The sequence below is a fragment of the Microcebus murinus genome, chromosome 13 (assembly GCF_040939455.1).
Source record: "Microcebus murinus isolate Inina chromosome 13, M.murinus_Inina_mat1.0, whole genome shotgun sequence".
NCBI classification, from domain to species: domain Eukaryota; kingdom Metazoa; phylum Chordata; class Mammalia; order Primates; family Cheirogaleidae; genus Microcebus; species Microcebus murinus.
In genome coordinates, this window is record NC_134116.1 from 67,506,145 (window position 1) to 67,534,078 (window position 27,934).

Genomic DNA, 27,934 nt, shown 5'->3' on the forward strand with positions numbered 1-27,934 from the left:
GAGGGACAACCAGGTAAAGATGTTTAATCATCTGATAGTTGAACATGTGTATTATTCTGTAGAGAGGTCTAAGCCAGAGTTACAGTTGGGGGAATTATCACTATAAATATCCTTACAGATCTGGGGACTTTATTTTTCATTTACAAATGTGAGAATTCAAGAGTTGAATAAATGGGAATGAATGAGTTAGAATGTATAATATGAGAAAACCAGAGAAAAATTAATGAAATAAGAGAACTTCTTCATTTAAAGAAAAGAGAGTATTCTCCTAAGGAAGCAGCAAATGTCCTGGAACACATGGGTACATCTTAGCAGGAAATGATGGTGATGATGTCTGGCTGGAGAATGTTCTGAACCCAGAGCCTAGGAAAGGAAAAAGGTCTAAGGCTAGAATGGATTGTCTCAAGAGAGGGTTTGTGCTCTTAAGATGAACGTTCAGGGAAAAGCAAATAGGCATATTTAGGGACAGACGCCCTGTATGTCAAGAACATAGCCCTCCTCATTTCAGGACTTTCACTAGTGTGGGAATTGGTAGAGTGAAAGTATAGACACACAGAGAAAAAATCTGCATTGGGATCACCATCTAGCAATTCCCCTAGTCTCATTTCCCCATGATAAAGGGGAGCATATTCCATTAATGTAGTCCACAGATGTTAAGGATATGGGCCTAATAGTTTATCTTTTTATAAATGAAGAAGGAGGAAACTTGAAAATGGCTTCATATTTCATTTCCTGAGGCCCTATTATAGGGATTCAGCTTGTCATAGGTGCTCATTACTTGTTGAAACCATTCCTGCTTTCTAGGCTGAGATATTTGGAACATTCTGTAGGAAGATGAAAAACAGTTGCTTAGTCATCTTCCAAGGGGATGGAGCAAGTACCCTGGAGGCTCTTTTCATGCAGCCCCCAGGGAACAATTACTGTCTGTGTTGTTTTGAACCTTGCACCTCACTCAGAGACTGGCAGTGCTAGCATAAGTGGAATTTGGCTAATAAGAAGGGTAAATGTATTTAGAAATAAGCCAAACTAGCATCTCTAGAACACTCTGCTGGCGTGACTGTGGAGGGGCATCTGATTCCAAGGGAAAGGGGCTCCCAGTTCTAGGCAAAGATTGTCTTTGGCCTCGTCACAAGAAATGATGGAAACAGGAAGGTTTCCTCCCATGGCTCTTTCCATGAGAGGTTGGTCAGCCAGTGAGGATGATGTGGTGATCAAGTAGAGGCCGGGAAGAAGCAGGATGGAATTTATGTATTGACAGTACAGAGCCAGGAATGGGCCTCACGTTTTCAGGTTTGTCGCAAACTGGAGTAGCACTAGAGCAGGGAGAGAAGAGAGTGACTGACTGCGTTGACATACCAAATCAATCTCTGACCCCAGCTTCCTTTCACCTGAAACCAGGGGGAAAGGGAGACATTGTGAAAATTTACCCAATCTTCCCATTTTAGAGAGAGGTTCACTAAGTCCTGAGAAATATAGCTTGGCTCCTGTTCACAGTAATAATAGTTACCATTTATGAACCCCAGTCATCATTCTGAGTATTGCACATGGTATTTCATGAGATTCTCACACAGACGACTCTGTTTGGTAGATACAATTATCAACCCCATTTTACAGATGAGAAAAATAAAACACACGGAGGTTAAATAACTTACCCAATGTCACACACTGGTTTATGACAGAGCATGGGTTTCTTTATAGCCAGGCAGTGTGAGCCCAGAGCCTGCTCTCTTACCCACTGTGCTTCCTACCTCAAGCCCTGACCAAGGGTGTTGAAGGAAGATGCACAGGCAAGGGTCCTGGAGCAGACTCTGACTGTGTGTGTGTTTGTGTGTATCTGGTTTAATCTGTGTTTCTGGCCTCCTTGTCTGAAGTTCTCATCTTCTCTATTAATTCTTATAATTACAAGCTGTGGATGGCAGCCATGGTTATTACTGCAATTTGAGTTTGTGGGGGAAGGCAATTAAGGTTATCAAGTAGTTGGCAAAAGTAACCCACAATCTGGGAAATTTCTAAAGATGAAGTTGCTAAGAAGAAAATAACTAGGTGGTTGGGAGAAGAAAAACTAGAAAAGCAAGACAACCAGAGAAAGAGCAGAGACTTTTTGTATTGCTTTAAAAAGATAATATAATACAATAAGTACAATAATATACAAAGGAAAACAAAATATTATTTGGGATACTGATATGAGAGAGTTGAACATCAGAAAATTACAAAACTGATGTTTTCCATATTGGAATAAGCTCAAGAATGTCCTTGATCTTGAGTGGTGTGATGAAAGAAAGAATCCTCGTACGGATCTGGATTTGAGAAAGAGCTTTGCCATTTGTGAGCTGTTATCATTGGCAAATGATTCATTCATTCCTTCGACAAATATCTGTTGAACATCAGCTGTGTGCCTGCATTGATTTAAATGCTGCAGGTGCAATGGTAAATAACGTTAGACCAAGTCAGTCCTCTCATGGAAATTCATAGCGTAAGGCAGGGATTAGCAAGCTTTTTTATAAAGGGACAAAATAGTAAATATTTTAGGCTTTGCATCCTATATGGTCTCTGTTGCAACTACTCAACTTTGTAGGGGTAGTGCAAAAGTGGCTATAGATGATACAGAAACAAAAGGGCATGGCTGTGTTCTAATAACACTTTATTTTTCAAAAACAGGTGTTAGACCAAATTTGGCTGGCAAGCTTTAGTTTGCTAAGCCCTAGCCTAGGGGAAGAAATAGATACAAGCCAAATAATTATCCATATGATAACATGTGCAAAGGCCCTGTGGCAGTCTTTGGAGGGACAGATGGAAGACAATGGGGCTGCTGCTGAGAGAGTGAGGGGCATGTCACGTGAGGAGGGAGGGGCAGACCTGCAGGGTCTCATATGACACTTAGGATTTTAGTCTTTACCATACTGACAGTTGGCACTGTTTTAAGTAGGATGGTGACATGATTAGATTTGAGTTTCAAAAGATCACTCACAACAGTGTGTAGAATGAATTGGATTAAATTTCCTCATATACAAGCACAAAATGCTTCTTGGCATTAATGAAAAAAAAAAATTAAATTTCCTCGTCTGAAACATAAGGATGGATAGACTTGCCCTGTGTAACAAACAGCTCATTTGGGGACCAAATTATATAAACTACATAGAAGTATTTTATAAAATATAAACGATGAAGAAAATTACATAATGGTATTTTATAGGAAGCAATGCCACTAAAAGATTATATTCTTGCAAATTTTCTCTATTAACAAAAGCAGGCTGAACTCAAGAAAGAAATCTTTTTGTTTATGTTACCAGGCTTCCTTCACCAGGGTAACTACTCCTTGGAGTGTTCACTAAAGAGAAAGGAACTTCTCTCACTCTCTCATACTGTCCTTCTCCTCTTCTCTCTCCCAAGCTTGTCTGGGTCGCTGCCTGGAGTCTGGGCTTGGCTCCAAACCCATGAAAATTTGCCAAGTATAAAGCTTCCCAAGAATGAGATGGATTCTGGGGTGTCTACGCCTGAGAAGCAAGATAAAGAGAATTTAGTGGGTAAGTTCCTTTTTCCTGTCTGAAGCTTGTTTTACATCTATTAGGCAAAACAGAAGTTGTGGCATTATGGAGAGTTACAGAGTAAGCGAGAGATATACTTACTGAAATTGGCTTCAATTTCATTTAGAGCCCAAGATTTTAGATTCACTGATTATGCTGGTTTTGTTTGCTTCTCGAACATCGGTCCATGAGTTACTTTTTTCCTTCAGTTTTAGATAGAATTGGTGTTGTTTATCTTTGTAATTCATGTTTTTGGCATTAAATAGCAAAGATGTGTTGAAGAGCCTGACTTTTTTCCATCTTCAAATATCATCTGGTGATGCTGTGATTTGGCTTGAGCTGTACCATGTTTAATAATAGAGAAAAGTTGAGAAAAATACAACTTAGCTTCCAAGAACCAACTGCCATGCTTAATACTAATGACAATTGTGTATTACAAAGCATTTTGCTTGCATTATCGTTTTAAATCTTACAATAACTCTGAGGTAGGTCCTCTTATAATGTCATTTTACAGATGAGAAAACCGACTCCTGGAGAGTTTAAAAACTTGTCCAGAAAGTGATAATGACAGTGGGTGTGCATATGCGTGCACACGTGTGTGAGTCTGTGTGAGCTAACCTGTGCTCTGTACCTTCCGTTGCCAACGAAGCCATAGTACAAGTAAGAAATAGAGAACACGTTTGGCATTATTAATCTATCAAAGAAAAAAATATGCATTTAGAGACATTTATCTGAATTGGAAAAGAAACTTTTCTCTTGAAGTAGGCATAGCAACACTGACATGCTGGAGGCAGTAAGTATCATTTGGTAATGCAAGTGGGAGGTCTTGTCAAGAGTCCCCTTCATTGTGATTTTAGACATAACGTTTCCTGAGACATGTTCATTTCCATTTGAACAGGGAAAGACATCAGCTGGGTGGATGGCACGATTGAAGTTGCATCATCAGTGAAATATTTGAAAGCACTCAGGAGCTTTCTTGGTTTTGATTTTTTAATGTGGTGAAAAACTTGCACTATCTCAGAATGAACAGAGCTGGGGCATACCTTTTACAACTTCTGATTTCCTGTGCTTTTGGCAGTACTTTCATATGCTTTTGGCGTCTATAAGACATACTAGGTGGACCATTCTCTGAGATTTAGGGGATAAGTTTGCCCTCGCTCACCTCCAAATTGGATACATTAACAGGACAATGTTATTCAGTCTCTTAAGCAGTACAGACATTTTCGTTTCCGAATGGTGAGGGAGATCTATGTATGAATTGCTGAGTCCTTGTTATCACCTCCAGCAAAAGCCGGATGCAACAGTGTGCCCCAACTAGCATTTGCAAGCCTCTTGCTGGTGTGCATCTCTTCCCAACTCCAAGCTCCTGATGTCACAAAGGTACATTAGACTCACCTGTGAGAGGAAGTATTGACACCGTGGAAGTGCTATGAATTAGGGCTTTCCCCACTGAGACCCAGTTATTAGACATTTACTAGCACACCACTACTTACTAGCTTTTGGCATTCTTTCCTACCTCCTTTTTTTCTCTCTTTCATTTTTTAAGAGTTAAGGTGAATTGAAATCTGGATCACCTAGATCTTAGATGTTCTTCTCAAAATTAATATGTAAAAGAATGTTCCTGAAGACCTTGTTAACACACAGATTCCTGAGTCCTACCCCTACAAGTTCTGGTACTTTAGGCCTGGGCAGGGGTTGAGCTTTTTCATCCAAACAAGCTTCCAGGGGCTGGTGAAGTTGCCAGATCATATTTTAAGTAGCACTATTTTTCTTTTCAGCAATTCTGTACTCGCCTGTAAAGTGTTTCTTAATGCAAGCTGTGTGCATATTTTAGAGAAAAAGGCAGGAGGGAAGATGAATTACAGGGGATGAAAAGATAATGTTTACCCCTAGGGTTTTACTTTGAATTTCATGCTTGTTGCTCAAAGTCCTTGAGTCTCTAGAGAAAGAACCAGTGCATTGCTGAAGTTTGCTTTTACTGACTGTACCTTCACAGGATTGGAGATGAATGCAGAGAGAGGATTGTTAACGCTCATTCCGAAGCCGAGGAGGGTGGTGGTCCTCACTCCACTCACTTTCTATTTTCCCCCGGGGAAACATCTGATCTTTCCTGTTCTGGAAACACAAATCATTCCTTTAAGTGTATTATTTTATCTCAGCCTCATGACTAGCTATCACTGTCATTATTATCATGCTGGGGGGGGGGAACTAGGATTTAAGCAGATTTGGTGACTAGTGAAGTGTCACCTTGCTGTTAAGTGGAGGCGTCTGAATTAGAATGTATGGCCAATAGGTGCAGGGCCCGCCCTCTCCACCCCTGCTCTGCTCCGGCCCCTGTCCACACACGGGCCAGCTCTGGTGAGAGTTACCCTCTCTCTTCTTCCTGCCAATGCCGGGGAAACAGAGAATTTTCCATCCTCACAACTAGCCTGATCTCACATACTCTGGTCTTTATTAAATTATTAATCAAGGTACAGGTTGGGTATTCCTTATCTGAAATGCTTGGGACCAGCAGTGTTCTGGATTTTTTCCCCCCAGAGTTTGTAATATCTGTATGACACTTACCAGTTGAACACCTCTAATCCAAAAATCTGAAATCCCCAGTGTTCCAATAGGCATTTCCTTTGAGCATCATGTTGGCTCTCAAAAAGTTTTGAATTTTAGAGCATTTCAGATTTTGGATTTTCAGATTAGGGATTGCTCAACCCATATAATGTGTAAACAGTAAAGTGTACAAGTCTTAAGTGTTTGGCTTGAAAGACTGAATATATATAAACAGGCAATGGCTAGATCGTACATAAAAATATAACTTTAACTCACAACTTGCAGCAACCCGCTCAGGAAACCAGCTCTGTGATCTGCCATCAGCAACCCAGGAAGACAGCCTGCAGGAAGACAGCTTGCAGGAAGTCAGACTTGCAGGAAGTCAGACTTGCAGGAAGACAGCCTGCAGGAAGCAGATCGTTATCTCTAGTAACAATCCAGGAAGCCAAATAATAAGTGCTGTAGGAATCATCCCCAAATAGCTAAGATTTTATGAATAACTAGCAGCTTCCCTAATTTTCTCCTTGTTGCCAACTTAAGACAAACCAGCAAAAGCCAAATATGCCCCCACTAACCAATCCCACGGGATGCCCGGCTCCTGGGTAGCCTGCCTGCAGCCTCCGCATGCCAACAGCCCCATCAGGGCACACGGAGCCTTCCCTTTTTTGCACCCTAAAGATTTCTCACTCCTCTGCCTGCGTTTGAGTCTCAAAGCAGTGGTGGCTGACTCCCTTGATACAGCAGGTTCAGAATAAATAGGCTTGGCTTTTCTGATTTGGTTTGTCTTCACTTATTTCCACAGGCTCAATGTGTGTACACCTGTGTAATCTCCACACATATAAACATATGGAACTCTTCCAGCACCTGAAAAGACTCCCGCATATCCCTTCTGGTTAATACCCCAACCACCAACAGCCCCGCTACCCAGAGATAGCTCCTCTTACTTCAAACATAATAATTTTACTTGTTCTTGAATGGAATCATGCAAGTTGGATCATACCGTACGTATGTACTGTTACATGTGGAATCAAAGAGAATGTCCTCTTGTGTCTGGCTTATTTTGCCCAATATTATATTTATGAAATGCATCTGCATTTTGCATATGACAGTTTGCCTTTTTTCTTGCTGAGTAATATTCCTTTGTGTGAATCTATCACAATTTTATCCATTATACTCTTGACGGATTTGGGTGACACTTTATTTCTTGACTTTTATAAATAGAATTGCAGTAACATTCTTGAATATGTTTTCCACTGTCATGAGCACTCATTTCTTGAGTATTACTTAGAAATTGAATACTGAGTCATAAAGTAGGTGTATGTTGAGTTTTAGGAGATACTTCCAAATAGTTTTTCAGATGACTGTACCAATTTGCTCTTCCAACAGCATATCTGAGAGCTCCAGTTGCCCCATCACCTTGCTAAAATGGGATATCATCAGTCTTTGATGTTTGCTATTCTGGTAGCTGTGTGTGAGCATCTCATCGTGGTTTTAACCTTCATTTCCCTGAGGAGTAATGTATATCTTTCTATTTTGATGGCTTTAAATAACACCATAATACCTACACAGTTATTTCTGCTAAGAAAGGAAACGACTACTAATGTAACACACATCTGCGGTCAAATATTTTATGGTAGCATCGATCTAATATTTAAATATTGTTGACCAAGCCAAAGTTAAGAAATAAGCAACCAACTCACCCAGGCTGTTTTATTTGCTGTAATTAATTTCCAGTTATGTCATTCAAGCAGGGCTAGCCATTTAAAATTTTCTCCCCTACTCCCTGGCCTCACACAAGTAACCAGTCTTGCCTTACGTGTTTACCCATGGTCCTGAAGGGTAGCTGAGTCTCCTCTGATGCAAAGGGCTGTATCTAAGCACCAGGCACAATGCCCAAGGGCAGGTCTCTACCTGCCAGGCTTGGTTTTGTCTCACTGCCTAAATCAGTAAAGGTAGACGTGAGTTACTGTCAGTTTGTGGAACTTGTGGGTGCCACCTTACTTAAAGAGATTCAGATGATGATGACAACTCTAACCAGGGGATTTTCTGGCTGCAAAATGAAGGGCTGGCCTTGGTTATCTCTAAAGTCCATGGAGCAGAAGTTCCCAAGTGCTGCTCCCAGTATCAGTGGCTGCGGGCCTCAGGCTCTGTGTGTGGCTCCACCTTTCCCTTTGCAGGTTGAAAGGAAGGTGTCAACTAGATACTCTGCTGTTCTTTGTCACAGCCACATGCAGGAGGGGGTCTCCACTTACTTTACTGGCTGTGGCCTTCTTAGAAGTGAGCACAGCCAAGAACGTAACCCATTATCACACCTGTCCCTGTTGTCTCTTCGCCCTCCCAGATTTGAACCCTTGATGGCAAGTTCTCCATCTCATTCTCCTTTGAATTCTCAGCTCCAGCACAGTGTTTGGCATATAACTGATAAAATATTTGTTAGATGAATGAAGGAGAAACCAGGGGCAATCTGTTGGGGGCAGGACAATCCAGTTCTTTACCAGGAAGTAAGCATATAATGATGCCTTCATGGTTAAATGACAATTGTCCACAGAAAATACGGATTTGTGGATTTTGTCAACATGGATAATTAGATGTGGTCAGGACTTGCGGCCAGCAAAGAAGTTGTGCAGCCCTTTTTCCTTCCATCATCCCCTCTGTGCCTTGTGTAGGTGGCAGTAGAGGCAGTGTGGGAGATTTCTGAAGATGCTCTAACACAATCCCAGCATATCGTTTCAGGAGAATCGTAATCCTCAAATCCAGTTCTAGGCACAACATCCTGGTTCTAACTGTAGGAGGGGGTGGGGAGAGGGAAAGGCTGCCCAAAAGATTTGCTCTGTTGGAAGCTGCAAAAGCAGCACTCAGTGGGCCTCCCACCCCCAGCTGAGCTCGCTCACCAGGCTGAGCTGGGGAGCCTCAGGGAAGGTGACAACTGCACTCACAGCCCCACTTTAACCGCCAGCTAATAAGACCCCCAGGCTCCACCGATTCTCCTAGCAACAGTGGTGTGAGGGATTCCCAGGATCAGGTATAAATCTTGGAAGATTAATCAGATCCTCATCTCTTGTCTCGCTCAGCGTACATGTAACGATGCAGGGGTTTGATGGGCCTCTGGGGGAGCTCCTAAGGTCAGGGTGATTTTCTCTGTGACAGACACTTGCTTATGAAGCTGGCATTAAGGGTGTGGCTACTTTGGAAATGTCTAGGGCTTGGCTCTGGGCATTAAGTAGAGCTGGCATCCTTGTCAGGGTCCCAGCTGCTGGTGTGTGTTGCATCGCTAAAATCACAGCCCAGAACACCCCAAGGTTTCTGAATACCAAATATTGCAGTGTCAGCAGGGACGAAACACACCAAAAGTGGCAGGAACTGTGCTGCTTTCTTAACACTTGTATCAAGATTTTATAACAGTGCATTTCACCCAGAGAGACACATACAAGCACAGTTATTACTTGTTTTGTTAAGGCAAAATTGTAAATAACCCTCATGTTGACCAATAGGAGAATGATAAGTAAACTGAGACACAGATCTAGGATGGAAGAGTATGCAACAATTAAGAAAAATGAGGGGGACAAGTATGTAATGACATGGAAATATGCACAAGATATATTAAGTTAAAAATAGAAACTTGGGTACAGTGTGATGCCATTAATCACAAAATAAAATCTACAAATCAAAGCCACATATTTTTTTAAATGTAGATAGATGTATGTAAATATAGAGGAATGGGTCTATAAGGATGTACATCAAACTCATAACTATGGACCCTCGCTAGATAAAAGTGGAACTGAGAATAGGATGATTAGAGGGACTTTAGTTTTATTGTTTGGATTTTTTTTCAGTGAGAATGTATATATATGGCTGTGTTATTAATACTAAAAAAGCACTAATACAGAAAATACGACAAAGATTCTCTGAGAATGCACCAACTCTCTATCTTGCAAAATGATAGTCTGACCCACCTCAAGGTGGATCCAAGGCTTTGGAAGGTGATATTTGGGGAAATTAAACTTCAGAGTATGCAGGCAAGGCTTTATATTTTGGAATATATCTTTTTGTGTACTTAGAGCCTATGAAAGGACATTTGTACTCAAAAGTTTTTTGTGCTAAATATGTATCTAAAGCTTAGGTATTTTTCACCTATCAGAATGTAACACTTAAGAGGATTGAAATTATCCAATGAGGCCAGGACATGTGGGAACAGGCTCACATACACCGTTTATAAGAGCAGAGGTTGGTCCAAACTATGACAGGTATTTACCATCTATCAAAATCGTAAACACTGATCCCTTTGACCTAACATGTCCACTGCCAGAAATTTGTCCTACACAAGTGCACAAGAAAGAGCACACATTTAAAACATTCATCAGATCATTGTTTGTAAGAATGAAAGCCTAGAATTCTCCTAAATATTCATAAATTTGGCTCAGGGCTCAAAGAATGAGCAGCAGTGAAGTGTATAAGTGGGGGTGGGTTTGAGGTGGTATCATTTAGGCTTCGTGACTTCTGTAGTAGGATAGGGAAGAGGCAGTGATGACTTGAGCCTCTAACCTGGGCCGCAGGGTGGATGGTGAAGGCATTAACTGGGATAGAGACAGACATGGTGTTTGTTGGGTGACCTGGGGCTACCTAGGAAATATAATTAGTTCTAGTGCTTGTGTATGGAGAATGCAAATCAGCTGAAGGGTGCATGGCATGAGAATGGGGCTGGTTATCAAGGTGAAGGGAACAAGAAGCAACAAGGATTGAAAAGGAGGTAAAATGGGGAATATTAATAGTTCCAAAATAAAAGGGTCAGCCAGATGTGCAGGTTTTACAACAAGAATCCTGTGACTTGAGAAATTATGTAATTGATGTGATTAAAGCTATACAATTTCAGGCAGGATTTGAACTCAGTCCCATATTATTGCAAGGCAAAATTCCTTAAGCCCAAGTGCCCCTGCTGTCATAATGTGTGATTAGCAAGAAGCCATCTAATGTAATGAGCCAATATAACAAAATTGAAGAGTCAGAAATGTCAAATATCAAGGTCTGATGAGTCCCTGGAATAACTATCCATCTGTAAACTAGGAATACTAGTAGTAATACATATTTACGAATGTAAATGTTAATGTATGGGCCAAGAGCTGTGTAAAGTAATTTTATTTAATCCTCATCAAATCCTTAAAGGTAGGTAGCTTCTATCCCAATCCTCCAGATGAAGAACTGGAAACTCAGACGGACTGAGCAGCTTGTCTAAGGCCACAGAGTTGGCAAGTGAGAGAATTCGCAACAGGGACTCACACCCAAGGTGTCTTCAGAATGTTTTCCCATGGGCCACATTGTTCCCCTCTGGGGATAATAGTACCTACCTACCTACTTTACAGGTTGCTTTGAACTTCACCTGGAGAAGCCACGAGCCCAGAAATCTGATAATCTGATGATTCTGGGGGGGGTGGTCCACAGATCACATTTTGAGAAACATTGTTTCATGTGTTTTGAGAATAATAAATCCTGACAGCCCTATATAAATGTAGTGATACTGATCGCTTTTTATTGCTATGAGACTTTTCTTGGAAAGGACAGGTCAATTTTAATTAAAAGCCTGAATACCTGAATAAGTGTGTGTGTGTGTGTGTGTGTGTGTGTGTGTGTGTGTGTTTAGCTGCATTCACGCGTGTGGAGGGATTCAGGTTTCCCCCTCCGTCACATCTGGCGTGGCCGCTGTCTGGACACTTTCCTCACCCATGCAGCTGGCAGGCTTGTGTACCAGCCCCATCGATTACAGACTTGGCTCCCTTCTCATTCCCTAGGCATCAACAATAAACGGCTTGGGGTGTGCGGCTGGATTCTGTTTTCCCTTTCTTTCCTGTTGATGATCATTACCTTCCCCATCTCCATATGGATGTGCTTAAAGGTAATACCCTGGGAAATGAATTGGGCTCTTCCTAGGAACGGGTTCTTCCACGAAGACTGAAAGCTCTCCCTTACTCCCTTAGGTGGTTAAGGAGTATGAACGCGCCGTTGTATTCCGACTGGGACGCATCCAAGCTGACAAATCCAAGGGTCCAGGTATGATGCTGGCTGCCCCTGCCAATGACCAGGAGCACCTGTTACCCCTGCTATTGCCTCTGACATTTTTCTGGGTGCTGCCTATTGAGGGTCAAAGAAAATTCATGGGAAGCTGGTGCTCTTGGCTTTCTGTACAGTAGAAGGAAGTTGCCCAATTGTAAAAGTTAATGGCAGTGACCACCAGTTTGGAAATGGGAAAGTTTGGAGAGTTTGGAAATGGGAACCTGTTTCTTAACCCTGCCTATGAGGGGTTCAGTGAATGTGAACAAAGGAACATCACTTATTACCAAGGCCACCAGGAGAATGTCGGGGCAGTGAGGGGACAGTGAGCTGCTCAGGGAGAGTGTGCAGGAGCTAGTTTTTGATTCTCACTGAAAAGGGATAATGGAAACACAAAAGGTAGTTGCCTCTCATGGCAAGTAGATTAGTAGAGCTATGGAACTGGAGGCCATTGTACAGCTCCCTTTATCAAATCCCCTGGTTTTGGAAATAAAGAATCTGAGGCCAGCATAGGTTTGATGAGTTACCTAAATTTATCCTTGCAGTTGGAGGTAAAGATAAGTTTTCAGGCTTTCTAATGCCTAATGTAGAATCTATTTCCATCCATTATCAACAACCTTGGAAGGAAAAATATTCCAAACTGGTCGTATTATAAAAGGATTTTGTTGTTGGTGGTGTGTTTGGCCAGGAGTAGGGGTGAGGATGTCATTCCCTAGAAGCAAGATATTGATTTAATATTCATAACTTCTCTTAATGTATATTTCATTGAACCATATGAAATTTCCAATATTTGTTTTGACTCACAAAAATGCTAATTTCATGTGGTTAATTCTAATATTCTTAAAAGGAGGGGCTATCAAAAATAGCATCTTAGAAGGCACAAGAAAAACAAGTTATATTGTAAAAGCAAGTGTTATAACTTGCTTTCTGCTTTATGATTTATTTGAATAAATTGTTCTCTTTCCAACTGTGAGCTCTCTAGGGGCATGAACTTTCTTATGCTTTCCCTAGTGCTCTGTGTGCTGCACTGTTGACTGTAAACCAAGGGAGGCACTCAGATATCTGTTACATAAAATAAATATGGGAAACTTCAAAAGGAAAACTTGTGAAGAAGATTGGCCATTTTGAGTATAATCTTACTTGTCTAATTTCATAAAGGACTTAAGAAAAAGAGAGCAAGAAATTACTTATTATGGATATTAAGTTTGGCAAAACAAAAGTGTTAGAATCATCCAACTGAGGCATCATAGAACAAAGTTAACCATTTTCTGGTTATGTTCCATCTGGTGGGCCGAAGTTAAAATAAAGTTGGATCCAAGGGAAGCAGAATAGCCATGACTTAGAGCACTCTAGAGAAAAATTTGTCTCTTTTAAATAATTTTTCCCAGAAGATTTCACTGTTAAATGTCCCAGGATAACAACTCTCGTCATACATGTCTCTGGGGTTAACGAGTTACCTCAGAATGTCTTAAGGACCGGAGGGAAGCAAGCCAAGTTGCTCATGGAAAACCTCTCCACTTTCGTAAATGGAGAATTATTCTTTAATAATAAAGTATTAATAATAAGAACTTCTACTTCATAAGTACTAGATATAGATATAGACCTGACACTGTGTTTAGTACTTTATTTCAATATCATGTTAAATCATGCTTGATTTACCCTCTTATACATATTAAGTAACCAGAGCTAAGAAAAGTTCCCTGGTCCCAGGGCTACTAAGTGGTAGGGCTGGGACTTAGCTCTCTCTAGTTCTAAGGGCCATGATCTTAACCAGTGACCTGGCACCAAAAATGGAAGTAAATTGGGTAGAAATTCATACCGCAAGTCTCAGGAAGGTTTAGAAACAAAAAGAAAAAGCACCTTGGCAGTATTTTCTACTGATGTTACCAGCCTATAGTAGTGTTCAACCCCCACATTTGTTTCTGTTCTGAAAACAAAAAAACCAACACAACATCTTCTTGAAAAATGGAAAGGGATTAGGGTCTCCATGTTGCTTACATGCCTTGTGGTTCCAATCTTTAAAACTCTTGAAGTCGAGAAAGAACATTCACCAGGGTGATGTTAAGGATTCTCAGGGTTCTCTAAAGAGTCTTCTTATACCCATCGTTCCTCGGCCTCAGCTGAACCCAATACTTCACAACTCAGAGAGAAGTAACAGTGTTTACAACTGGGAATGCCATTGTACTTGAACTAGAACATGGCCATCGAGAAACTGTTAATTCTGCAATACATTGGTTTTAGGGAATCTGAGACCCTGGGAAGATTTTAATTCAATATTCCTTCAGTACTACGGAAGATGCCAGAGAATGTTGGCAGTCAACCTATATTCAAGGTCAAAAGTCTATTACTTGAATGTTAGATATAGGTACCTTTATTTTAAGAAAACTAATTTCCAAAATGTCCTTTTTAATTAATGTCAAATTAGACGCTTGGAGAGAATTAGCTTGTTTTAAAAATAAAATAGAAAAATTAATGACAAGAATCTTTATCTTTTTACCAAAAGACTTTAATTCGTAGGCAACCACTTTTCTTTAGTCACTAATAGGAAGAAACCATTTTCCCCAAAGTTGTATGGGTTCATATTGAAGATCATCTAAGAAATATATTAATATATAGCCTCCTGACAATGATGTACCGTATAGTGATGAGACTATTTGTTGTAGTTATTTTTGGTAGGGCAAAATTTTAAACCGATTTTCTTCTTTTCATAGGTTTGATCCTGATCCTGCCCTGCATAGATGTGTTTGTCAAAGTTGACCTCCGAACAGTGACTTGCAACATTCCTCCACAAGAGGTAATGCTGGTTAAAGATATGTTACTAGAAATAAAACCTGTTTCTAGGCCGGGCGCGGTGGCTCACGCCTGTAATCCTAGCACTCTGGGAGGCCGAGGCGGGCGGATTGCTCAACCTCAGGAGTTTGAAACCAGCCTGAGCAAGGGTGAGACCCCGTCTCTACTAAAAATAGAAAGAAATTAATTGGCCAACTAAAAATATATAGAAAAAATTAGCCGGGCATGGTGGCGCATGCCTGTAGTCCCAGCTACTCGGGAGGCTGAGGCAGAAGGATTGCTTGAGCCCAGGAGTTGAGGTTGCTGTGAGCTAGGCTGACGCCACGGCACTCACTCTAGCCTGGGCAACAAAGCGAGACTGTCTCAAAAAAAACCACACACACAAAAACCCCTGTTTCACCCTACTACATGGGTGATCACAATTTAACAGTATATTTTTTAACTATAAGGGAGAGGCTGAACCTGAATACCCCCAGAGACCTACTTGAGTTGCCCTAGGTGGCTCTTGAAACTACTGGTCCTTGGTTTTGTCGAACGCGAATGAAGTCATGGGCGAGGGCTGAATTTTGGGCATGGGCCTTTCTATTAAGGTAAATGGACTTTGCATTGCTTCAAGACAGAACATGGTCTCTGGTGCCATCTATGTTTTCTATGCGGCATTGCTTCATGAAGTCTGATAAAAACTGAAAACCAAAAAGATTATAGGCGTCAGGGAAACAAGTAAGTATTCTACCTCTGCTTAGAAGACAGAAGACAGCCAAATGCCAAAAGGGTTCTACTATTACGTTTTAAAATGAAAGTACCTGTTCTCGCCACAGCAAATCAAGGGCTTTTGCCTCTGGGGTATGAGACTTCCCTAAGACAAAGTCACAGGGGTAGGTGTGACCACACCTGTGGAGGAATTGGCATCAGCTAGGAAGGTATTCTACTCAATCGGGGAGCAGGTTTAAGGTGACTGCAGCGTGATTGTTACTAGTGCTCTCCTTTTGCGGAGGGGGGCTCTTGGGCTGGCTGTCACTTAACAAAATAGCTGTGAAAGTCATCAACATGTGATTTTGCCCTGTTCTTGCTCTACAGATCCTCACCAGAGACTCTGTGACTACGCAGGTGGACGGAGTGGTCTATTACAGAATCTATAGTGCTGTCTCGGCAGTGGCTAACGTCAATGACGTCCACCAAGCCACGTTTCTGCTGGCTCAGACCACTCTGAGAAATGTCTTAGGGACACAGACCTTGTCCCAGATCTTAGCTGGACGAGAGGAGATTGCCCATAGCATCCAGGTAAAGACAGCAAGAACTGATAGCCTGGACCTCTGACTCACTCATTTTATTATCAGTGATTATCAAATAGCAGTTCAAAGCACCTCCCACGCGCACCTTTGCACACACTCACACATACAACTGCTCTAGAGAGATGGGCTTCCGTTTGGGATTTCATTTACCTATTGTCACAAGGAATAGATTTAAATATCTGGGTGGAAGAAGGGAGTTGTTGAACTTGTGCCCTTTATCCGTTTTCTCTGGAATTCAAAATTAGGAATTAACATCATATACCTTAGCCTTTTCTGAAGAGGCTGGAGATCAGATTTATTTTTAATTTAGCTTACTTCTGAAGTGCAGCCATTTCTCTGGCAACCCATATATTCACACATTTAAGTGGAGTATGAAAGTTAGAAGAGGATTCATTTGAGACAACATGGGCCTGCCATCTCTGGAAATTCTTACCTCAAGCCACCAGTATCACTGATGATATCAATAGTAATAATAACTATAGTATTGAAGATGTAGCAGGTATTGATCTCGTTTCTTGCACGCTAGTTTATAGACAATCACACTTCTATATTTTCTTAGTTCAGTTACATTTTGATCCTGAGCTCCCTTTTTGTAAGTTAGGAGGAAATTCAACTTTGGTCCTTCCTGTTCTCTCTTCTAGTCCCTAAGCTCTGCATAACTCCCCATAGTGTCTGTAAAAGCCCCATGAGTTTGACAATTCAAATGTTTCCCATTCATGGCCAGGTCATTGACTTCTTGTGAGGTCTCATCTTCTCCCAGGGGTCCTGCAAGCATCACAGAAAGGCAAGGGATCACTTACCATCTGGGAGAAGAGATCTCTGTCCCCCGTTCCCTTGGGGGAACTACCCTTCTGGTCTCACTGTTTCTCAAGGTAGTCTTCACTCCACAATAACCAGTAGGATGTCTCCAATGGTTTTAAGCTTTACAAAGGACAAGAATATCTTTGACTTTAGGCAGCTTCTGGGCTCTAAACAATATGCCTTGCTACTTGTTTAAAACTGGCCACAGGGCAGAGATTAAATAGCAAGGTAAATAATATCTCAAAAAGGACCCATAATGATAATATTCATCAGTCATTGTTAGGCACTGAGAGATGTATGTATTATCTCCAAATATCATGACAATCTGAAGGGAAACCTTTTATAGGTAAGAAGACTCAGAACCAGAGAAGTTAAGAAACTGGCCTAATGAGTCATAGCTGCAAAGGGCAAAGCTGGGATAAAATCCAGGTCTGTCTGAGAAGCCCATACATTGCTGAATGCTTCATATCAGTGACAAGCAAATTTGGGATATTTGCTCACATTTAGCTGGATATCATATACCTCCTAAGGGATGGTTTGGGGGTAGATCCTGCTGGTAGACATCCCCTAAAAGATCTGTCAGATTTTCTTCCTGAATTCTTTGTGAGATTCAATTTAAATTTCAGAAAGCGGTCAGCGAGAATGTTAACGTCTACTCCCCAATTATCTCACTCCAAATGGTACATGTGCAAAAAAGAAAGAAAGAAAAGAAAAAAAAAAGAACAATTTATCTTGCAAGTGTAAAACGTGTCAGAAATGCACACCACACCCCCTGTCTTCTGATCAGTCTTTTCTTCTGATTTGGAAACAGACTTTGCTGGATGATGCCACCGAGCTGTGGGGCATCCGGGTGGCCCGAGTGGAAATCAAAGATGTCCGGATTCCCCAGCAGCTGCAAAGATCCATGGCGGCCGAGGCTGAGGCCACGCGGGAAGCCAGGGCCAAGGTAAGGGCCGAACAGTTCACACGTGGAGGGTGGGCCAGCTGCTGTTGGGGCAAGACGAGGACAGAGCTCGAACGGAAGATTGGGGGCTTTCCATTATTTTTTTAAGAAAAAAAAATTTGTATTTTGTTTACTGAGAATTTTTTCTGAACTAAAAAGTAACGAGCAACTTTAATGGACCTTGAGGAAGCTTGGTAGTAGGTCCCGGGGCTAGAGATGTTCAGCAACACACTGAGCAACTTAGCACAGTGGGAGCCGACTCTGGCTGAGCATCAGCATTCCCTACGGAGAATTTAACAGAGCAAAACAAAATATCAATTCCCAGCCTTTTTTCAGACCCACTGAAGCAAGGTCTTCGTGGGTGAGCTCAGGAACGTATATTTTTGTAAAGCTGGTGATGGGATGTGGGTGTAGCCAGCTTGGTGACTGTCGTTTGAGCATCATTATTCTAGTATTGATATATTAAATGTTACTGGATTAAAAAGGGTTAATTAGGTGGGCACAGTGGCCCACACCTATGATCCTAGCACGTGGGGTATGGGGGAGTGGCTGTGGAGGGGGACAGGCTGAGGTGGGAGGATAATCGCTTGAACTCAGGAGATTGAGACCAGCCTGAGCAAGAACAAGACCCTGTCTGTACCAAAAATAGAAAAATTAGCCAGGTGTGGTGGCTCATGCCTGTAGTTCCAGCTACTCAGGAGGCTGAGGCAGGAGGATGGCTTGAGCCTAGGAGTTGGAGGTTGCAGGGAGCTATGATGATGCCATGGCACTCTAGACAGGGCGACAGAGCAAGATCCTGTCCCCCCTCCTCCCTGCCAAAAAAGGGGGCAGTGAGGTGATCAAATACAATTCAGATTAGAATTACAAAATGTAAGCGCACCCTGGCCCCGAGTGTCCTTAAATCTGTTGGATCTGCAGCTTTCAAGTCTATTTGGATAGGTTTCTTGAACTATCAGAAACCAACTGAGATTAGAGGCCTCTGTGTGTCCTCTTGGGAATCTAGCTGGTGAGCTGATGGAGGTGTTTCTTTGCCCTCATTCCTTATTCACATCTCATCTATCTGCTCAGCTCCAGCAGCTTCCAAGCAGGGACTTGGCCATGAGGTTGAGGGATCACTTTGGCACACAGGCAGCAGCAATGCCCACAGGTGGGGCGGCTGCGTCCTGCCCCGGGCATTCCTGGGCAGTCTGAGAACTGAAAAGAGAGTGAAGCACTTATGAGATTTCTCATGAGTGTTGTAAGGCTGGCACTTGCTACTATTTGTAATCAGAGCTGAGAGAACAATTCTTTGTAAGAATGAGACTCAGGTGGCAACAGAATAAAATAAAAACATTTCTTATGATAAGTAAAAACTACAAAAAAAAAAAAAATAAGCCAGTTACAGGCCTTGAATTTCAGCTTTCTCTGAAAACAACCACGGTGAGCAGTGGGGCTCCAAAGAGCTTCCAGAGCATTCGTAGAGTAAGATGCCAAGTATTCATTTGAATTAAAGATAGTGCTTTTATACTGGTTTGAAAATGAAATCCAGGGACCTCTAATTTATAAAATATCTTTCTCCGCTTCCTCTAATCTCCTTGAATTTCCCTAATCACATTAGGATGTGAAATTCCTATGCTTGCCAAAGAAGTAAGTAGATAAAATACGTGCAATGCCGGGGCCAGGGAGAGAGGTATCAGTACACACCCAGAAATGGAAAGCCCTGGTCACAGTTGTAAACGTTTGTTCCTGAACTATTTTATTTCTGTCCTTTATTTTAGGTCCTTGCAGCAGAAGGAGAAATGAATGCTTCCAAGTCTCTGAAGTCGGCCTCCATGGTGCTGGCCGAGTCCCCCGTAGCCCTCCAGCTGCGCTACCTGCAGACATTGACCACGGTCGCCGCCGAGAAGAATTCCACGATCGTGTTTCCTCTGCCCATGAATATACTAGAGGGCATTGGTGGCATCAGCTATGATAACCACAAGAAGCTCTCTAATAGAGCCTGAGGTCCTCTTGCAGTAGCCAGGCATTGCTTAGACAGTCCTATCCACTCTCACAGGGAAACCAGCCGTTAGACACAGTGAGAATTCTAACACTGTTCAGGCAACAGAAACTCCACAGCTGGAATAGCATTGGCAGGAAAAAGCTATGGAGGCTACAAAAGAAAAAAAAAATTTTAAAGGCAAAAATGAGGGCTGTATACTATTAGGCTTTTATATTTAAGAACATAACCAACTTTGCAATAGCCTTATATAATTAATTAGTGGTTGTCTCTGACATATAGCAAGCATTTTCTTGCAGCAGGAGAGGAAATCATTGGGTGACTGAGACTAAGATTCCAAAACTGCTTTTTTAATTGTTTTAAGGAACACTCTAGATTATTTGTAAAGTGGAACAGGCCTCATATTTATACTGCATGTTTGCTTTATAATTCCAAAGTAGCTACTTGCTAAATCTCTGATAGTTGCAACCAAACCCCATAATGCTGAACATTATGACTGATTTAGATGTTAAGGACGAGAAAGGAACAGAGGCTTGCAGTCTCAAACATGCCGCCAACCACACAGGGCAAACTGCACTCAGCTCTTGCCCAGCGCTCTTGCCGCATGTCCTGCTGGGTGGGTTGGCCAATCCTCAGCCTCCCAGCACGTTTGTCAGAGGGTGGGACAAGGCTCAGTGAGGCAGCAAGCTCTAGTCAATTCCTTTGGTTACATGGGAGAACACTTGGCAAAGGTTTTGCTGGTAGAAGCCCCAAGGGAACAACATCCTGGGGATTTCATGTTTTCACTCCGTGCTTAGTCCCAAGAGCCACAGGTAATCGAGAATTGTTTTGCGCACTCTACCCCCATGCCTCCCCCCCCCACACATCAAAATAACCTGATAAAAATAAAGAAGCTATAGAATGTGGATGTATTTTAAAAACTGCTTTGTTGGAGGTTATTTTGTTGCCAACATGCAATTTCCTATTAGGATCAGTTTTGAGAAATGGGCTAGAATTTTTTCAAAGTGACTATTTATTGACTGCTTTCTCTTGGTTACATGGTACTCAGCCCTACATGGATGCCAAGAAATATCCTTATTTTACAGATGAGGAAGTGATGTCAAGAGGTTAAATAACTTACCTAAGGTCCCTCAGCCAGTGAATGTTGGGCTAGGGTTTAAAACTAATTCTGACTCCAAAATCCTTGCTTCTAAACATCATCAAGTTTTACTGGGGGAAGAGGGTTCAAAGGAATAGAGCCTTCTAGTTCCTTTTTTTTTTTTTTTTTTTTTTTGACTTCAGTACCGAATTTTTAGGTTCTGGAAGTCCAGGTGTCCACTGTTTTGCCCAGGACTTCACACGCATGCACACAAGCTTCACACGCCTTTTCACACACGCTGGCTATGTGACCCCACCATCCTCACATGCCCACCCCCCTCTGCCCCTGTCCCTGTCCTCCCCTCACAAGCATCCTGTCAACACAGATGCATCAGTTACATACAATGCAACATGGGGGGCATGCTCAATCTTCAGTTTTATAACCTGTTTTTTCTGTGAAAACATGTAATTTTTGGACAATCCACAGCTTATGAAACTTGTAGTACATTCTACTGACTTTATGACTCCAGCACTCATTTTTGTCTTACTGAGGTTCATATTTTTTTTTTCTTGTAGGCTAAGTAATTGCCTTTTAGCAGGAATTGAGGACTTGGGCATGTAGGCAGGAGCCTAACGTAGGTGATCCACATCAGCCAGGATCTGAGTCCATGACATTATACCGTTTAGACACTTACCTGGTAGCCCCACATCTTAAGGACAATGACACAGACTTAACACAGGCCAGGGCACTTCTAGCACTGAGAGCCACCTGTGAAGGAGGACCTACTTATACAAGGGCATTTTGCTGGTCCACAGCAAAAAATTTCTTTTTAGCTTTGTTCCAGAAATTTACAGTTATTTTTTTTTTTGCTTCAGTGATTTACATTAAAAATGCAAATCTTCCCTGGCAATGTACAGCAAACTTCAAACTAGAAAGAGGTTCTCACTCACTGGAACCTCTTTTTTTTTAAATGCACGCATCCCCTGTGGACTAAGAATGGGGGTGTGAGAGCTATATCGGAATCTTTGGTGCTATGGGAGATGTATTTGAAAACTTCCTAGGGGAATCAAATGATTCCACCCTCCCCAGCATTAAGCTTCATTAAGCCCTTAGCATCCCAATAGATCATTTATTATGTTCCACTAAAGACGGACTAATGGAGGATCCTTTGACGGTAAGTACATTTGGGGGCAAAGGCATCGAGAAGAATCAGGAAAGGGTCTGATCTCTTCCAGAATGTGAATTCCAAGGCTGCTATTCAAAACACACTCACACCCCAGCCCTAGAGGAAGGCTAAGGTTGTTTTCTCTTGGGGGAGGGGAGCTAGAAGAGGGAGGGCAAGGCCAGGAGGGGTAGGTGACCTCTCTTGGAAAGACAAGTGTCCATTCTCTTTGTGATACATCCCCAGGGTTCCCCTCCGTCCCCATCCATATTTAAACCAGTGCAGACAGCCCCCATCGGGAGTTTCCTGTTTTGACAACAGGTGTGGCTTGGCACTGGCCCTGTGCTGGCCCAGGGTGTGACGTCCCCAGCTGTCACAGGCATTGCCCCTTTGTTGCTGGGCTGGAGGTAATGCCAGTTGATGCTGAAATTGTCTTGGTCCATTCAGGCTACTGTAGCAAAACACCATAAGCTGAGTGGCTTGTAAACAACAAAACTTCCTTTTGCACAGTTTTGGAGTTGGGAAAGTCCAAGGTCAAAGGTGCTAACAGATTTCATGTCGGGTGAGGGCCACTTTCTGGTTTGTAGAGGGTGCCTTCTCCCTGTGTTGCCACATGGGGGAAGTGGTGGGGATCTCTCTGGGTCCCTTTTACAAGGGCACTAATCCCAATCACGAAGGCCCTGATCACCTCCCAAAGGCCATACCTGCTAATATCATCCCTTGGGGGTTAGGATTTCCACTTATGAGTTTTTGAATGACACAGACATTCAGACCCTGGCAGGTGCCTGTAGGTTGAATGTCACTTGTGACGAATGCTCACTCCAAGGGGCTCTGAGTGGCCAGAAGACCATGGGAAGGCACTGAGAGATGTGAAAAGGGGGAGATGCTGCAAAGGAAGTCTGGGTTGGAGGAAATGTAGATGATGAAACCTGAAAGACTTTGGAAGCCACCCAGTCCAGCGGTTTTTAACCACTATGTTTAAAGCCTTGAAATATTCCTCGAGTAAAATTTTAAGCTGAAGCCCAATATAATCATGTGCCACATAATGATGCTTTGGTTAATGATGAGATGCAAACACAATGGTCCCATAAGATCATGCCATATTTTTACTGTATCTTTTCTATGTTTAGATACACAAATACTTGCCACTGGGTTACAGTCGCCCCCAGTATTCAGTACAGTAGCATGCTGTGCCAGGGAGTAGCCTAGGAGCCATGCAGGCTATGCCATGTAGGTTTGCGTAACCACGCTATGAGATTCACACAATGAAATCACCTAATAGTGCGTTTCCCAGATTGTGTCCCCGTGGTTAAGAGACACGTGACTATATAAACAATGGACAAACATGGAGGTCCTCTGGTTGCAGTAGGGAAGTTGGGAATTGGGAGTTCTCCCCACTCCCAATTCCTCTTCACAATGGTCCCCTCTAGACTCTAAACTCTTTGACTCACCCCATGTGACAGACGAGGAGAGAGAGACCCAGAGGAGTGAAGCAGCCTGCCCAAGGTCATGGTGCCAAGGTGTGTCAGAGTTGTAACTAGTATGTCTTTCAGCTCTAAAGCAATGGAGTGGCAGGCAAGACCAGTCTTTCCTATTGCACAGTGAACCTTGGGAGAGTCCAATTTCTAGTGGTTGTTGCCATTATACACACTGCTCACAAAGTGTTTTTGGCTGTGCCCTACTTGGAGCAGGGATTCCTCAGAGAGATGATCTCTCTCCAGAGTCCTAAATGGGAAATGGGGGGCTGGGGCAAGATCCCCTCCTGCTCTGCTCTTGCTGCTAATGTCAATTGCCTAATACAGCCTCCTTTCTCCCTGCACTTCCTTTTCTTTCTTTCTCTCCCTCCACCCCTCCCCAGTTCCCTCTTTCACCCAACCCTCTGACACTGGAAGAGGTAAGTTTCACCCCTTTCTCTTCTCATGTGGCTTTCCCTTACACAAAGCTCTGTGACCCACCCAACAAAGCCTGGCCCTTAATGTCCTAAAAGGGGAAATAAAGCAATTTATACAGTCCTTTATAAAGACAGTTGCCTGGCTGAAGGTTATTGTCTTGCTATAAAATCCCATTGTTGAATGCCAGAAGCTCTTTACATTCCTTCCAGAACACCCTAATTGTACCTTACCCCAAACTCTATGGAAAATAAATACTTTAAGCATCATGTACTCAGAAAGGGAAAAAAAGTATCTTACTAATTTTCAAAATATTGATATTGTCTGTTCCTAAAAAGAAAAACTAGATTATTTTTATTCCTGGGACATAAGCAAGGTAGCCATTATCTTTTGAGCCCTATTCATTATTTTATTCCTCAAATGAAGGACAGAAATAAACTGTCTTTGTGTTTCGCTTCCTTTACATTGGGTGGTATTGATTCATATGGTGTATTTAAAGCCCATGATAGATGTGCCTTCTGGGACTACTAAAGTGGATGAATTCAGGGAGGATGCTGGCGATAAAATGCCACTTTCCAAAAATCTTCTGTAGCACACACAGTCTTTTGGTAATAGAATTACAGTCTAATATTAGGACTTAAAAAATCTTATGGATTTCATGACAGGGGTGTTTACAAACACACTGGATGGTTAATATAAATAAAGGTTCATAGTCATTGCTATTGTAAAAGAAAGATGCTGGAAAGGAAAAATCGCTTCTTTAGGTCTTTTATGGTTTCTGCCAATCATATGAGAGTAAAACAGTCCTGAATGAATTGCCTGGTCTCCCTAGAAAGCACAGCTCACCCCTAATTTGTTCCAACCTCTGAGTGCCAAAGGTTAAATGCACCTTTGTCAGAAGCCCTTGCAGCTGCCATTACAAATGTTTGTTCAATTCATCCAATGAGATGTATCGGTGTGTGAACTGAATTTGGAATTGAATTACGTATGAGAGAGGCAGCAGCATGTGACAAATCCATTTTGCTGGTGGTAATCTAGCAGGCACAGTGTAGTTCTGCATCTAGTAATGTTGGTCCCTTCTTGATCTCTGGATAGGAGCTCAGGCATTATATTACTGCAGCCAAGAAGGTGCAGTAGCAGCAACTGCAGAGGGTAGGGTTAGGGTTAGGCTAGGCTAAGCTGCAGTAACAAATGAATTTCAGTGGCTTAACACAAGAGAAGTTTATTCCTTTTTCACATTACAGTCCTGTATAGAGGGGCTTAGAAGGATGGCTTGCCTCCATGTGATCTTTCAGGGACCCATGCCAGCACCCAAAAGCCTTTTCCAGCTCCATGCTCTCTTCTAGACTCAGATTTCTATGCCTGGAGTGACCTTGGAAGTCAATGACTTCTTTGCTTCCATTCCCTTCTTCCACGGAAGATGCCAAACATTTCCATGATTTCAGTAATATCTTCCATGAATATGGTTCATTATTCCTTATTTCTTTTAAACTCTAGACATATATTTCCCACTTTTGATAATCAGACTTTGTACCTTTCTTGAAAACAGCTAATTTTTGTACGTAGCACTGCTCTGAGTAGAGAATGGCTGCATTTAGCAGGTACACATTTTACCAACCGGGGCATATATCTTACTTACTTCTGTACCGGTCAGGGTAAAGATTGGTAACTGGTGCGATAGTAAAACTCCATCATCTCAGTGACCCAACACAAGAAAGGTTTATTTCTCACCCGCATGAAGTTTGATTTGGGCCAGGTAGCCCTCTACTTGGAGTTGTAGCAACTCCATCTGTAACAAATAATCCCTGAGGCTGTGTTGTTTTAGAAAGAGAAGGACAGAGGAGCTCAAGTCGCTTCCATTTACTGTCCATTTCCCAGAACTGCTCTCTTAGCTCCAACCCAACTGCAGGAGGGGCTGGGCAGAAACATAGGGGAGCAGGGGGCATGTGAAATACTTGGCAAGCCCTGACTTTCTGTGTTGCACCTATTTCTTTAAATCAGATTAAATATACTATGAACCCCATCTATCTGGTCTGGTGGGAGACTTAATCTCAGCTAATTATTGGAGTTCCTCTCCCTTTCTTCCATAGGATCATTGAAGAATTCCAAACTGCTATGTGTCAAACAGAGGGGTCACTTAGTCCCCTAGTTGTTACAATTTTTACCACGCTCCTCTGACGATTGCCTGTTGTTGTTGAGCACGGGTCCCCAGGATGTGGCCCCTGGGCTGTGCTGCTGCAGGTGGGCCCTGCCCTGTCATGAAAGCCCTCCCTGAGGCTGCTGCTGACTCAGCATCATTTCTCCATGCAAGGCTGTGCCTGCCTGCGGGACCCTGGCCTTTGCCACTTTGCCCGTACACGCTACTCCTGCAGAAAGCCCAGAGTGGCAGTCAGGTTCGGTATTTCTGCCTTCCTGATAGAGCATTCCTTTCCATACCTTCTCTCTTTCTGGGATCACTGAAATTGATCCTTCTCAGTGAGCTGGTGGGGTTGAGGAAAGATGTTGGTGATAATTGCTATTATTCCTAATAATTCACTTAACGCCTGCATTTATTAATGGCTTTGTTAAATCAGTCACCTAGGCTTAACTTGGTATCATCCTTGATATTTTCCTCTCTCTAGCTCTTCATTCTTAATCTTGTATCCATTTGGCCTCTGAACTGTCTCGTATTGTTTTTCGTCCATTCTTTGCTATTGTTGTCTCACCTCTACTGCCTCACACACCAGCGGCCATCTGACTATTCTAGGTCTCCATTCTCCCCTTTTCTAAACTGTCTTACAGATTGTTTTTGGTTCATGAAAATATTATATTTTAAATTGTCAATTATACTTCAATAAAGTTGGAAAAATACTGTCTTTATTATTTTATTTTGAACCTATTGTGAAAATATGTAAATATATCTAGAAATAGAATACTTTATACAGTGAACTCCCATGTACCCATCACCTCACTTCAACAATTACCAAATTTTGCCTATCTTGTTTCATTTACTCTTCCCCCATTTTTTCTCAGAGAATTTATAAGAGAGTTTCACCATTTAGAGTTTGTCATTTAACCCAGTATATAACTCTAACCGACAAGAACTATATGTTATACAATATAATCTAATACTCAGTTCACGTTAAAATGTCTCAAAATATATTTTTTTGAGACTCAGTTGTCTCAAAAATACATATATTTTTCCTGTGTGTTATTTGAATACCATTCCGAAGTTCTCACAAAGAGGGTATTTGTTTGACAGGTTTCTTAAGTTTCACTTACTTTACAACATTTTCTCATTCCCTGTTTCTTTCTATGCCATTTGTTTGTCGAAGAAACTGGGTCTTTTCCAGCTAGAATTTCCTCTTCCTGAATTTGGTTAATGTTGTTTATCATGTTTTTCTACCCCCTACGTTTCTTGTAAGCTAGTTAATTAGATCCAGGAGCTTGATTTCTGCATGTTCAAGTTCTGAGGAGAGCTTGCAGGGCTGAGCCCTTCCGCCTGCCTCACGTGGGGGTGGGGGGTCACACACAGTGTTGCTGTCTCACTTTAGGTTATGTGATTGACATACCAGCCACAGAATCCCCTTTTGACTTTCTCATAACACTTTAGCACCTGTTTTGCCAGAATACGTTGTTGTAATTGAGTTGCAAGAGGTGATATTTTTCTTATTTAATCTTTCTACAGTAGCTGAAAATCTTTTCTAAGGAAGAACTTTCACCAACTATTCGGTTATTCCACAAAGATTTAAGAGTCTACTGTTTGTATGATCACTACCAAGCTCGAAAAACTTCTTTTTTTTTTTTTAAATAGTGACCATACCTTAGCTTTAGCCTGTGATTTTTAAAGCCATTCATAGTCCAGCCACAAACATCATTTCTGCCTCATCCTTCATTTCTAAACACACATCT

The 27,934-nt window shown here is 42.1% G+C and overlaps 1 protein-coding gene across 1 annotated transcript; it reads left to right on the top strand.

Annotated features, from left to right (window-relative positions):
• The first annotated feature begins 3,133 nt into the window (after positions 1-3,133).
• On the top strand, positions 3,134-20,812 carry STOML3 (stomatin like 3). Its single transcript, XM_020290229.2, has 7 exons — positions 3,134-3,524; positions 11,852-11,955; positions 12,038-12,110; positions 14,822-14,904; positions 15,978-16,181; positions 17,805-17,939; positions 19,694-20,812. Exons 1-7 carry the CDS (start codon positions 3,281-3,283, stop codon positions 19,916-19,918), a joined length of 1,068 nt encoding a protein of 355 aa, XP_020145818.2. The 5' UTR covers positions 3,134-3,280; the 3' UTR covers positions 19,919-20,812.
• Positions 20,813-27,934: the final 7,122 nt, after the last annotated feature.

Coding starts and splice junctions, on each gene's coding strand:
- STOML3 (XM_020290229.2), top strand. CDS start 3,281: ATGTTACCAGGCTTCCTTCACCAGGGTAACTACTCCTTGGAGTGTTCA. Junction 12,111..14,821: donor TGACAAATCCAAGGGTCCAG/GTATGATGCTGG, acceptor TTCTTTTCATAG/GTTTGATCCTGATCCTGCCC. Junction 14,905..15,977: donor GCAACATTCCTCCACAAGAG/GTAATGCTGGTT, acceptor CTTGCTCTACAG/ATCCTCACCAGAGACTCTGT.